The following is a 14,316-nucleotide window of genomic DNA, read 5'->3' on the forward strand; positions in this document are numbered from 1 at the left end:
TTTTTCACATTCCTAATGGCAAATTGCATATTGTGAGTTTAAACTTCAGCATTATTCTACAAAATGTTCCTTTGGTCTTAATTTAATGGTCTTTAATGGTTTAAGCATTTGCCTTTGAGTATTAAGATAAACAATGATACTTGCAGTAGATTTCTGTTTGCCATGTATCTAGTTTGTCAATGTTTTTAACAAAATTAATGTTGTCTTCTGTATAAGCTGAACCTTTCGAATTAAAGATAGAGACAATGAGGAAATCATTCATAGAGCTTTGATTTTAAATGTATTTGTTATATATTTCTTTATTAAGATAAAACAGAGATGTTACAAAGTATAATATGAAAAATCCAGTTAAACAGATCTAAAGCAGGCACAACTCTGAAGTAAAAACATCTCCAAACAAAGCAAATCTTTTGAATGTTAATGGATTTGATTCTGAGTAAGCAAACTGGCTACAATTAGTTTAGCAGTTTAACTAAAGAAATGCTGTTGCAGACTAATTATTAAGGATTTAATTTTTATTTCAAAATGAAGGCTAGAATATCTATGAATCATTATAATCAAAATGGTCAATGCCATTCAGTAACTGTATACATGACTATGGTTAAACTGCTTTATATATAATCTTTACCCTTTTTGAGATGGCTAAATATGACAGGTCATGTAAAATTTTATCAGCATTAGTATACTGTAATCCCATTGTATATAATTTATTGCTTTCCAAAACTCTCGGATGGTCTGGAGATTCACTGAAATGGATATATTTCTTCCACTCTACAAGTAGACTGTATGCATCTCAGGTCTTCTTTCCATTTTTAAAAAATCAGTGACAAAAATCTTTAAAGTATGTGGCACAGATCAGTTGAACCCCCTAAAATAATTCACAAAAAAGCAACTGCAACAGAATTTTCATGTTTTGTACACAAGTGAGACCACCATATAGAACGCACAAGATATTACAGGTTCTCCAAAGAAAAAACTTCTGGAAAATACATATTTTTTTAAAGCCAATGTTTTGTGTGACTTGAATGTATATATAAGCAGTGTAGGTAGAAAATTATTATATTTGTTTGCAACTATTTAGAGTAGTGATTCTTAGGACAAAAACAAAATGAACAGCTCTTCAACTTCTAGTTTAATTTATACAGTTATCTCACTGTCATATTCTTTTCAGGGTTTACTGGTATTTGTATATCAGTTTGTCATCAGTATAGAGCCCCATACTGACTTCATTATCTTAAAATGATCATTAGGGTACTCATAATATGAGGCTAAATATATTAGATAAAGACATAAAATTCTGCAATGACAATGATCAGCCTTAACTGACATAGGGATTAAATGAAAAATTGGAGAGAAGATTATTTGACTATCCATTGCAAATATATGGTGAAAATGGCAAGATTATAGAAAGCAAAATCAAATCAAACAATTAAACAACATATAATGTAATTGAATAAAATTTTGTTAATCTGAGAAGAATAACTGGCACACATAACACTAGCTGTGGTTTATATCTAATTCCAGGCAAGAATCTCAACACTATCCTATTTAGATCAATCATAAAATGTGAATCCTTTACAGTGGGACTCCCATCAACAATAGCAGAGTCAGAGATTAGAGTAAATCCAGGACTATTAACTTGTTGAGTGGTTTTACAGAATGGGAGCTGGAAATAACATCATACTCCCTTCTTCTCTCTCTGATCTGGTTTAACATCCTTCAGAGGAGGCAGAAACCAACCTGTCTGTTATGACATAGTTAAAACTGAGCAATTAAGATGCAATATTGCGGATTATTACTAGTCAATCAAATTGCTATTATTTTCACTCTAATTAAACAGTTCACAAACACAAGCTCATCTATTCTCTACATTAAAATCTAAATAGCACCACTGATTTGTTCATTTGTTTAATGGCTGTCTAATTTCCTGTTCCACAGAGTTTAAGCAATGTAGTCCTGTAATCTCCAGAAGTTTCTTCCTAAAACCAGAAATAAATAGACAGTAAAATACACTTAGATATAAATTTAAAGACACAATGTTGAAACACTCAAAATATGCTTGCCTAACCATATTTAATAGTCAAGTGCAAAACTAAAACTGCACATGAAAACCTTTCCCTTTCTGTTTTTCTTTTGTAAGAGTATGTTATTCTCCTTCTAAATCACAATTCAATTTTTTTGTGGTCAAGGTATTACCTCTATAAGTCAAGAGAGAGCAAGTTCAAGGCTCGAGTGGGCAGATGCAGAGCCCGACAATGAGGAGAGAATGGAACTGGAGGTGAACATTTAGGATGCTTGATGGAAAGAGAGAAGGAAGAGCTGAACCTGGGAGGTGAGCCCAGCATGACAGTATTGGCTGGCGTGGGAGTACTGCAAAGTGGGCCACAATGCTCCTTAAATGACTTTTATTTTTAGTGTAAGTCAAGGCATCTCTGCATTAGCATGCTGGAAATGGAGCTGCAGGTTTGTGCAGATAATTTCACTGTAAGTTTATTCCTCAGAGCAAATCACAATCCACAACATTTAAAATGACACGATTATTAAAAGCTTTCCTCTCAATCTAAGCTTTAGGATGGCAGCTGTGTCTCAAAGAAGGTTTATTATGCTGCATGAAATTTGGTATAATTTCTTTCTGCAATGTGATTGGGGAGAAACTTGAAACTGGAAGGAAAGCTTTGCATAATATGATTGCCTATTTTCACCTTTTCCTTATTCATCGATTGGAAAAGCACAATGACATACCAATGAAGAAGAAAACAGACTGAGTCTCAATGGTCATAACACATATGCCAGACCCAATTTACATGCCAGGTAAAAGAAATTTCACTATGAAGACATAAGGATAATTCAGATATCCTGCACTCTCAACAGACAGGCTCACTGAGTGGAGATCAAAGGTAGGGCTACAAAACATTAAGCCAATTCTCTGATCTGCACTCCTGTCGAGTGAAACTCTTCACTGGGAGAATATGAACATGGAATAATTCTATACTATGAATTTTGGTTGATTTTTGGCCCATGTGATGGCAATCATTGCTGGTAACTGCCTGTGTGAAATTCAATGAGGTCTTTTTTCTGAATAAGCTCTGATGGCAGACCAAGTTCCTTAATACTGGTGCTTCAAAAGGTTTAGGCCAATATGTAGGATTGATGATGTTTACATTGAGGGTTCAACAATTAAGAAGTCATTGTCTATAGTCATTATGAAACAATTTCTAGCCGATTTCCAGGAAATCAATGGCAAGTACATGGTATATGAATCTATAAATAAAAAAATAATAAAACAAAATCTATCCAGAGTTATATTGCTCAGTTTATTCAGAAACTATTTAACATCAGCCAAGGGAGGATAAAAGAGAAAAGGCGGGGGTGGGGGCTGGGGGGTGGGGAACGGGGCGTGTGGGTGGTGGAATTCAGAGCAGACCCACTGCATTCAAAAAATATCGAAAAGTGTGATGTCAAAGGAAAGCAGATAAATGATTGGATGGTCAGTATTTTTCTTTTTCTCTCTCTAAACATTAGTTCACTTTCGGAACAGAGAAATTAATAACCTCAATCAGGGTGAGTATAACAGTGAGTGAATTAATAAGAGTAGTAGCATAGAGCAGGTCCAGAGGCTCTAATTAAAATTAATAGTTTAAACAAGAAACCAGATACATTCAAAAAGAGGGAATAGAGTTTTTTTTAGATCATGGTCTCAGCTGTGACCTGTCGGGGTGTGTGCCATTCCCAAACCTATACTCAACTTTGGTGACTGCTGGGAGTGACAATACTTTGAAGGACTGCAGTTCAGACTGTGGAACCAATGGGCAAGAGACTGCACAGGAGGGAACAGCAAAATGTAGGACCTCGAACTTAGTAATCTCTGGATTACTCCCAGTGCTGTGCACAAGCAAGAGTAGAAATCGGGAAGATAGAGAGGCTCAATGCATGGCTTGAGGCATGGTGCAGGAGGAAGGCCTGCAGATTCTTGGGGCATTGGGACGAGTTCTTAGGCAGGAGGCACCTATTCAAAAGGGATGGGTTGCACCTCAACAGGATTGGGACCAATGTCTTCGCAGTGAGGTACCCTAGTGTGGTTCGCGAGGGTTTAAACAAAATTGGTGAGGGGATGGGCACCAGTATATAGAAGTAGAAAAGAAGAATAATGTGCACAAATGGATAGTACTAGGGAAGGGAGTAGTACCATATTGGATAGGTGCAGACTAAGAAAGGACTTCTAACAATACAAAGACAGGTTTATAATGCATGTATGTCAACACACAAAGTGTGATGAATAAGATTGGTGAGCGACAAGCTCAAATAGCCATGTGGGAATATGATGTAGTGGCAATAGTGGACATGTGGCTTAAAAATGGTGAGGATTTTCACTGGGCCACGACAGATGAGCTCCAGTCTTAAAGGGTGGGATCAGTCAGCGCAAACTGTACACCTTAAAGCACCACTGTGCAGGCAACTATAACTCAACAAGTAAGTCCTGTAGTGATGGGAAAGGGGCGAAAACGGCAGGTGCAGGATGGCACTGGCAGCCACAGTTCCAATCCTCGATGCAGGCAACTCAGGATATTGTTCGTTTTGATCATGACCTAGAGACGACATCATCACCTGGTAGCACCCTGAGCAACCAAGCAGCCTTTTTGAAGGACAGCACTGCTTGCTCCGAAATTGTAGCAGGGCCTAGAAAAGGTGACTAAACAAATGCTCGTCTCCCTACCACCCTGTTGGCTTGCCACCGTCAATGGCATCTCAATGTAGTGAAATTACAACAGAGAAGGAAATGCAAACTCCTAACCTCGCTTCAAAAGGTGGGAAAAGAAGAAAAATTCTGAAACTTGCCTGTTGGAACATGAAAACAATGCTCGACTCTGGTTACAACAGCTGCCTCCAATGACGCTCAGCCCTGGTGGCCCATGAGCTAGCCAGACTAGACATTGATATAGCGGCCCTGAGTGAGGTCATCTTCTCAGACCAAGGCAGCCTAACAGGACACAATGCTGGCTACGCCCTCTATTGGTCAGGTAGGCGTCAAGGTGAACAGCGCCTCTTCGGTGTTGGCTTCATGGTGAAGAAGACTATCGCCACTAAACTTTCAAGCGTGCCATTCGACCATTCCAAACGCATCATGTCCCTGTGCCTGCCCCTCCAAGACCAGCAACATGCAACCCTCAGCAGTGTTTATGCTCCAACCCCAAAGGCTAACCCAGCTGACAACGTTCAGTTCTACACAGACCTCCGTGAACTCATCCAGAATGCCTCTCCCAAGGACAAAATCGTCATCCTTGGCAATTTCAACGCCAGAGTGGGCCGTGACAGCCTAGCATGAAGGGAGTGCTCGGAAACCATGGAATTGTAAACTATAATGAAAACAGATGTTTACCCTTGGAACTCTGTGCAGAAAAGCAGCTGTCCATAACCTTCTTTCAACAAAAAGAAAGATCGCTTCAACACCATATGGATGCATCCCTGCTCTAAACACTGATAGATTACATCTTGGTGCGCCAGTGTGACCTGTGAGAAGTGCACCCAACTCCAGCTCCTCATAGACTGCGTTAGGGAACTGGAGCTGGAGCTGGATTAACTTCAGATCATTCAGGAGGCTGAGGGGGTGATAGAGAGCAGTTATAGGGAAGTAGTGACACCTAAGTTACAGGATAAAGGTAGCTGGGTAACCGTCAGGGGAGGGAAAGGGAATAGGCGCACAGTGCAGGGATCCCCTGTGGCCGTTCCCCTCAATAATAAGTATACCGTTTTGGATACGGTTGGGGGGTACGACCTACCAGGGGAAAGCCACAGCGGCCAGGTCTCTGGCACTCAGCCTGGCTCTGTGGCTCAGAAGGGAAGGGGGGAGAATAGGAGAGCGATAGTGATAGGAGATTCAATGGTTAGAGGAACAGACAGGAGGGTCTGTGGTCTCGAACGAGACTCCCGGATGGTATGTTGCCTCCCGGGTGCCAGGGTCAGGGATGTCTCGGATCGAGTCTACAGGATTCTTAAGGGGGAGGGGGAGCAGCCAGAAGTCGTGGTACACATTGGTACCAATGACATAGCAAGGAAAAGGGATGAGGACCTGAAAAGCGAATATAGGGAGTTAGGTTGGAAGCTAAAAGGCAGGACGAGCAGAGTAGTAATCTCAGAATTGTTACCGGTGCCACATGCTAGTGAGGCTAGAAACAGAGAGCGAGTGCAGCTGAACACGTGGCTACAGAGCTGGTGTAGGAGGGAGGGCTTCAGATATGTGGACCATTGGGATACCTTCTGGGGAAGGTGGGACCTATACAAGAAGGACGGGTTGCATCTGAACTGGAGGGGCACCAATATCCTGGGCGGGAGGTTTGCTAGAGCTCTTCGGGAAGGTTTAAACTAGTTTGGCAGGGGGATGGGAACCGGAGCTACGGATCAGTGGATGGGGTAGATGTTAAACAGGCAGGTACAGAGTGCAGAGAGTCTGTGAGGTAGGTTAGACAGTTGACAGGGCAAAGTTGCAGCCAGTATGATGTGTTGAACTGTGTCTATTTTAATGCAAGAAGTGTCAGGAATAAGGGTGATGAACTTAGAGCATGGATCAGTACTTGGAGCTACGACGTTGTGGCCATGACGGAGACTTGGATATCACAGGGGCAGGAATGGATGTTGGATGTTCCAGGGTTTAGATGTTTCAAAAGGAATAGGGAGGGAGGTCAAAGAGGTGGGGGAGTGGCATTGCTAATCAGGTACAGTATCACAGCTGCAGAAAGGGAGGTCGTCGAGGAGGGTTTGTCTACTGAGTCAGTATGGGTGGAAGTCAGAAACAGGAAAGGAGCAGTCACTTTATTGGGAGTTTTCTATAGACCCCCCAATAGCAACAGAGACATGGAGGAACAGATTAGGAGGCAGATTTTGGAAAGGTGCAGAAGTAACAGGGTTGTTGTCATGGGTGACTTCAACTTCCCTAATATTGATTGGAACCTCCTTCGTGCAAATAGTTTGGATGGAGCAGATTTTGTCAGGTGTGTCCAGGAAGGTTTCCTGACTCAATATGTAGATAGGCTGACTAGAGGGGAGGTATGTTGGATTTGGTGCTTGGCAACGAACCAGGCCAGGTGGCAGATCTCTCGGTGGGAGAGCATTTCGGTGATAGTGATCACAACTCCCTGACCTTTATATTAATCATGGAGAGGGATAGGAGCAGACGGTATGGGAAAATATTTAATTGGGGGAGGGGGAATTACAATGCTATTAGGCAGAAACTGGGGAGCTTAAATTGGATACAGATGTTCTCAGGGAAATGCATGACAGAAATGCGGAGGTTGTTTAGGGAGCACTTGCTGCGACTGCTGGATAGGTTTGTCCCGATGAGGCAAGGAAGGGATGGTAGGGTGAAGGAACCTTGGATGACAAGAGATGTGGAACAGCTAGTCAAGAGGAAGAAGGAAGCTTACTTAAGGTTGAGGAAGCAAGGATCAGACAGGGCTCTAGAGGGTTACAAGTTAGCCAGGAAGGAACTGAAGAATGGACTTAGGAGAGCTAGAAGGGGACATGAAAAAGTCTTGGTGGGTAGGATTAAGGAAAATCCCAAGGCGTTCTACACTTATGTGAGGAACAAGAGGATGGCCAGAGTGAGGGTAGGGCCGATCACGGATAGTGGAGGGAACTTGTGCCTGGAGTCGGAGGAGGTAGGGGAGGTCCTTAATGAATATTTTGCTTCAGTATTCACTAGTGAGAGGGACCTTGTCGTTTGTGAGGACAGCGTGAAACAGGCTGATACGCTCGAACAGGTTGATGTTAAGAAGGAGGATTTGCTGGAAATTTTGAAAGGCATGAGGATAGATAAGTCCCCGGGGCCAGACGGGATATACCCAAGGTTATTACGGGAAGCGAGGGAAGAGATTGCCGCGCCTTTGGCGATGATCTTTGCGTCCTCACTGTCCACTGGAGTAGTACCAGATGAATGGAGGGTGGCAAATGTTATTCCCTTGTTCAAGAAAGGAACTAGGGATAACCCTGGGAATTATAGACCAGTCAGTCCTACGTCGGTAGTGGGCAAATTATTGGAGAGGATTCTGAGGGACAGGATTTATGATTATTTGGAAAAGCATAGTTTGATTAGAGATAGTCAGCATGGCTTTGTGAGGGGCAGGTCATGCCTCACAAGCCTTATTGAATTCTTTGAGGATGTGACAAAACACATTGATGAAGGAAGAGCAGTGGATGTGGTGTATATTGATTTTAGCAAGGCGTTTGATAAGGTTCCCCATGGTAGGCTCATTCAGAAAGTAAGGAGGCATGGGATACAGGGAAATTTGGCTGTCTGGATACAAAATTGGCTGGCCCATAGAAGACAGAGGGTGGTAGTAGATGGAAAGTATTCAGCCTGGAGCTCGGTGACCAGTGGTGTTCCGCAGGGATCCGTTCTGGGACCTCTGCTCTTTGTGATTTTTATAAATGACTTGGATGAGGAAGTGGAAGGCTGGGTTAGCAAGTTTGCCGATGACACGAAGGTTGCTGGAGTTGTGGATAGTGTGGAAGGCTGTTGTAGGTTGCAACGGGACATTGACAGGATGCAGAGCTGGGCTGAGAAGTGGCAGATGGAGTTCAACCTGGAAAAGTGTGAAGTGATTCATTTTGGAAGGTCAAATTTGAATGCAGAATACAGGCTTAAAGACAGGATTCTTGGCAGTGTGGAGGAACAGAGGGATCTTGGGGTCCACGTCCATAGATCCCTCAAAGTTGCCACCCAAGTTGATAGGGTTATTAAGAAGGCGTATGGGTTTTTGGCTTTCATTAACAGGGGGATTGAGTTTAAGAGCCGCGAGGTTATGCTGCAGCTCTATAAAGCCCTGGTTAGACCACACTTGGAATATTGTGTTCAGTTCTGGTCGCCTCATTATAGGAAGGATGTGGAAGCTTTAGAGAGGGTGCAGAGGAGATTTACCAGGATGCTGCCTGGACTGGACGGCATGTCTTATGAAGAAAGGTTGAGGGAGCTAGGGCTTTTCTCATTGGAGCGAAGAAGGATGAGAGGTGACTTGGTAGAGGGGTACAAGATGATGAGAGGCATAGATAGAGTGGATAGTCAGAGACTTTTTCCCAGGGTGGAAAGGGCTATCACCAGGGGGCATAATTTTAAGGTGATTGGAGGAAGGTTTAGGGGAGATGTCAGAGGTTGGTTCTTTACACAGAGAGTGGTGGGTGCGTGGAATGCACTGCCAGCGGTGGTAGTAGAATCAGATACTTTAGGGAAATTTAAGCGACTCTTGGATAGGTACATGGATGATAGTAGAATGAAGGGTATGTAGGTAGTTTGATCTTAGAGTAGGTCAAAGGGTCGGCACAACATCGTGGGCCGAAGGGCCTGTACTGTACAGTTCTATAAAGGATGTCCTGCATACTAGAATCATGCCCAGTGCTGACTGTCATACAGACCACCAGCTCATTTATTCAAAGCTGAACTTCCACTTCAAGCCTAAACCCAAAAATAGGCCTAGAGACAACTCAAAGAAATTTCGAGCCAGCAACCTGCAAACCTCATCTTGCAGAGATAGACATCAAGCAACCTTACAAACTAGACTGGAACATCCTGATCTCACTGCTGATTCCACTCCAGAAGAACTCTGGGAACACATCAAAGCTGCAGTACTGGATACTTCCAACGAGGTCATCGGACCCAGCACCAAGAAGAATAGGGACTGGTTTGGTGAAAATCACAAGGAAATTCAAGATCTGCTAAAAATAAAAAAGGTCAGCTCACCAGGCTCACCCGGCCAGCCAAGAGGAAAAGACAGCCTATCGCCAAGCATGCAGCACCCTTCAATGTAAACTGAAGAACATCTAAAATGACTGATGGATTGCACTTGCAAAAAAAAAAACTCAACTGTACCCTGATACTGGAGACATAAGAAGTTTCTATGAAGCACTAAAATCTGTCTATGGACCAGCACATCAAACCCCAAACCCCTTGAGGAGCACTGATGGTAAAGACCCTACACACCGACAAGGAGTCAGTCCTGGATCACTGGTCGGAGCACTTTGTAACTCTCATCAGTGCCGTGCACAGTGAATGATACTGCCATCAATCACATCCAACAACAGCCTGTCAAAGAAGAATTGGATGAGAGCCCAACTCTGGGGAAACTGTGATCACCATCAACTAGATGAAGAACAACAAAGCCCCCGGAGCCGATGGAATTGCACCCAAAGCCTTGAAGCATGGTGACCCTGCCCTATACACCAAGCTCCATGAATTTTTCATGTCCTGCTGGAAACAGGGCAAGATTCCATGAGATATTCATGATGCCGTTATCATCACCTTGTACAAAAACAAAGGAGAAAAATCAGACTGCTCCAACTACTGTGAGATCATCCTCCTTTCTATTGCTGGGAAGATCCTGGTTAGAATACTTTTGAACTGGCTTGTGCCTACCATTGCAGAAGAAAAGCTCCCAGAGAGCCAGTGTGGTTTCAGAGCAAACAGAGACACCACAGACAAGGTATTTGCACTCAAACAATTACAAGAAAAGTGTTGTGAGCAAAACAAAGACCTGTACATCACTTTCGTAGACCTCACCAAAGCATTCGACACTGCGAGCAGAGATGGACTTTGGAAAATCCTTGAAAAACTTGGATGCCCACCCAGGTTCCTGGCCGTGGTGAAGCAGTTTCATGAAAACCAGTGCAGACAAGTCAAGCAAAACAGCAACGTCTCAAGTCCCTTCCATATCTCCAATGGTGAAGCAGGGATGTGTGCTGGCCCTGACCCTATTCACCATCTTTTGCAGCACGATGCTACAGCAGGCAACAAAAGACCTTAAAGAGGGAGTTTATATATGCTTCAGGACTGAGGGAGGCCTTTTCAACCTCAGGCGTCTTCAGGCTCACACAAAGACACAAGAAAAACTCATCCGTGAACTTCCTTTCGCCGACGACTGTGCTCTCCTGGCCCACAGTCAGTCAGACTTGCAACGTATAACAACACATTTTTCCGAGGTGGCATAACTTGTCAGACTAAAAATCAGTTTAAAGAAAACTGAAGTCCTGCATCAGCCTGCACCCCAAGAAGAATATAGACCACTAAACATCGTCATCGAGGGAACCGAGCTGAATGCCATCAAGCAATTTACTTATTTGGGGAGTGTCATAACGTTTGATGCCACCATAGACAAAGAAGTGGACAACAGGCGCTCAAAAGCAACCAGTACATTTGGCAGACTCTACAAACGTGTGTGGAGCAACCACAGCCTCAGAGCACAGACCAAACTCAAAGTGTACAAAGCTTTAGTCCTCACCACCCTCTGTATAGCACCGAGTCAGGGGTCCTATACCACCGTCATGTACGCCTTCTAGAGTGCTTCCATCAGTGCTGCCTCTGCAGCATCCTCAAGATCCGCTGGCAGGACTGCATCACAAACATTGAAGTCCTGGAAACAGCCAACATCACCAGCATCGAGGCCATCCTCCTGCAAAGCCAACTGTGTTGGGCGGGTCACGTTGCCCTGATAGTCGACAATCACCTGCTCAAGATTGTGTTGTATGGGGAGCTGACCATGAGTAAAAGGAACAGAGGGGTCCCATGCAAATGTTTCAAGGACTCCCTGAAGAAGTCTCTCTCTGTGTGCCACATTGACCATCGCCAATGGGTATCGCAGGCCATAGATCGTGATGCCTGGAGATGCTATATCAGGAGGGCTACAGATACCTTTGAGACGGAGCGAAGAACCAGCATGAAAGAGAAAAGGAGGAGAAGGATAGATCCAATTGCCCCCAGCAGCGATTACAGCTTCACTTGTACCCGCTGTGGGAGAATCTGCTGGTCACGGATAGGCCTGATTGCCTCCAGCGGGCCTGCAATCGATGACTACAACCTTCCCAAAATCTTCGTCCGCAAAGAAATGCCAAGAGAAAGAGTGAGCAGGGATAGAGGGTCCTGGGGTGCATGTGCACAGATCTTTGAAAGTGTCAGGATAAAATAGAAACATAGAAAAATAGGAGCAGGAGTAGACCATTCGGCCCTGCTCCGCCATTCAAAAAGGATCACGGCTGATCGTCTAATTCAGTACACTTTCCCGCATTTTCCCTATATCCCTTGATCCCTTTGGCATTAAGAAATATACCTATCTCCTTCTTGAATATATTTAATGACTTGGCCTCCACTGCTGTTTGCAGTAGAGAATTCCACAGGTTCACCACCCTCTGAGTGAAGAAATTTCTCCTCATCTCGGTTCTAAATGGCATACCCCGTATCCTGAGACTGTGACCCCCGGTTCTGGACTCCCCAGCCATAGGGAACATCCTCCCTGCATCTAGCCTGTCGAGTTCTGTTAAAATTTTATAGGTTTCTATGAGATCCCCTCTCATTCTTCTAAACTCTAGTGAATATAGGCCTAGTCGATCCAATCTCTCCTCATACATCAATCCTGCCATCCCAGAAATCAGCCTAGTAAATCTTCTTTGCACTCCCTCCATGGCAAGAACATCCTTTCTCAGATAAGGAGACCAAAACTGCACACAATACTCCAGATGTGGTCTCACCAAGGCCCTGTATAACTGCAGTAAGACATCCTTGCTCCTGTACTCAAATGTTCTTGGAATGAAGTCCAACATACCACTCACCTTCCTAACTGTTTGCAGCACCTGAATACTTGCTTTCAGCGACTGGTGTACAAGGACACCCAGGTCTCATTGCACCTCCCCCTTTCCCAATCTATTACCATTCAGATAATTATCTGCCTTTCTGTTTTACAACCAAAGTGGATTACCTCACATTTATCCATGTTATACTGCATTTGCCATGCATTGCCCACTCACCCAACTTGTCCAAATCACATTGGAGCCTCTTCGCATCCTCCTCACAGTTCACTTTCCTCCCCAGCTCTGTGTTGTCTGCAAACTTGGTAATGTTACATTTAGTTCCCTCACCCAAGTCATTAATATATATTGTGAATAGCTGGGGCCCAAGCACTGATCCCTATGGTACCCCACTAGTCACTGCCTGCCACCCGGAAAAAGACCTGTTTATTCCTAATCTGTTTCCTGTCTGTCAACCAATTCTCAATCCATGCCAGTATATTACCCCCAATCCCATCTGCTTTAATTTTGCACATTAACCTCTTATGTGGGACCTTTTCAAAAGCCTTCTGAAAATCCAAATACACCACATCCACTGGTTCTCCCTTATTTATTCTACTAGTTCCATCCTCAAAAAACTCCAGTAGATTTGTTAAGCATGATTTCCCTTTCGTAAACCCATGCTGACTTTGCCCAATCCCGTTTATGCTTTCTAGGTGTTCTGCTATCACATCCTTTATAATAGACTCTAGCATTTTCCCCACTACTGATGTAAGGCTAACTGATCTGTAATTCCCTTTTTATTCTCTCCCTTTTTTAAAATAGTGGGGTTACATTTGCCACCCTCCAATCTGTAGGAACTGCTCCAGAGTCTATAGAATTTTGGAAGATGACCACCAATGCAGAGACAATTAATGATTTCAACAGGAAACTGGATGGACACTTGAAGGAAATAAACTCGCAGAGCTATGGGGATTGATCAGGGGAATGAGACTGACTGGATTGCTCTACAAAGAGCCAGCATGGACCTGATGGGCCAAATGGTCTCCTTCTGTGTCATAAATGGCTCTTTGACTCATTTTACATGATCATAAACAAATAAATTACATGTTACTCATAAGAGAGCAAGGAAGTGAAAATGAACATTAGCAACAGCAGATCTTACCCAAATATAGTGTATGTGTAAGCCTTACAGAGTAGCTTTAATTAACGTGAGCAGTAACAAATGTTGTTCTAAACTTTTAATAGGAAGTACTTCCCTTGTTCATGTAGTGTGAAAATTCTAAGCAAAAAAATGCTCCCTGTTAAAAGATATGCATATTTATCGACTCAACTCCTTCATCAGAGTACCACCATTATCTCCACTCTCTGCACAAAGTGGCTCATCAACACCAACAAGAAACTCATCAATGAGCAGCTCTACGGGATCCATGGGGTTTCCTGTAGAATTACTCATTGATCAGCCTCAGTGGTATTTTTTTTTTTTTAAGTGCAGTGACTTCTTGTAAAGAGTGGAAATTGAAATAGCAGGTCTTCAGGAGGTGGGAAGAAAAGATGGAAATTTGTGAATACAACTTACCAGATTTTCTTTATCACAGTGTTTAAATGAGGAAATATTTTTATACTGAAAGTAATTACCCTCACAAACACAAACACTTTGCTTCTCTTCTTAAGGATGAACTAAAAGCGGAGGAACGCCTACAGGGTTGAATCATGCAAGGGGATAAAGAAAGGAAAAAAGAAAAAAGCAATTAAAGGAAAGAATGAAGTCATTTG

At 43.3% G+C, this 14,316-nt stretch overlaps 1 protein-coding gene across 6 annotated transcripts in view; it reads right to left on the reverse strand.

The window, feature by feature from the left end:
* Positions 1-283: 283 nt before the first annotated feature.
* Positions 284-14,316, reverse strand: part of anxa3a (annexin A3a) — a 79,112-nt gene continuing 65,079 nt past the window's right edge. For all 6 annotated transcript variants that reach the window (XM_068039109.1, XM_068039074.1, XM_068039065.1 and 3 more), the window contains one exon: positions 284-1,979. In XM_068039109.1, coding sequence (XP_067895210.1) covers positions 1,920-1,979 — 60 coding nt within the window. In that variant the 3' untranslated portion in view covers positions 284-1,919. The remainder of the gene's footprint in view (positions 1,980-14,316) is intronic.

This window comes from Heterodontus francisci, chromosome 1, assembly GCF_036365525.1.
Source record: "Heterodontus francisci isolate sHetFra1 chromosome 1, sHetFra1.hap1, whole genome shotgun sequence".
NCBI lineage: Eukaryota > Metazoa > Chordata > Chondrichthyes > Heterodontiformes > Heterodontidae > Heterodontus > Heterodontus francisci.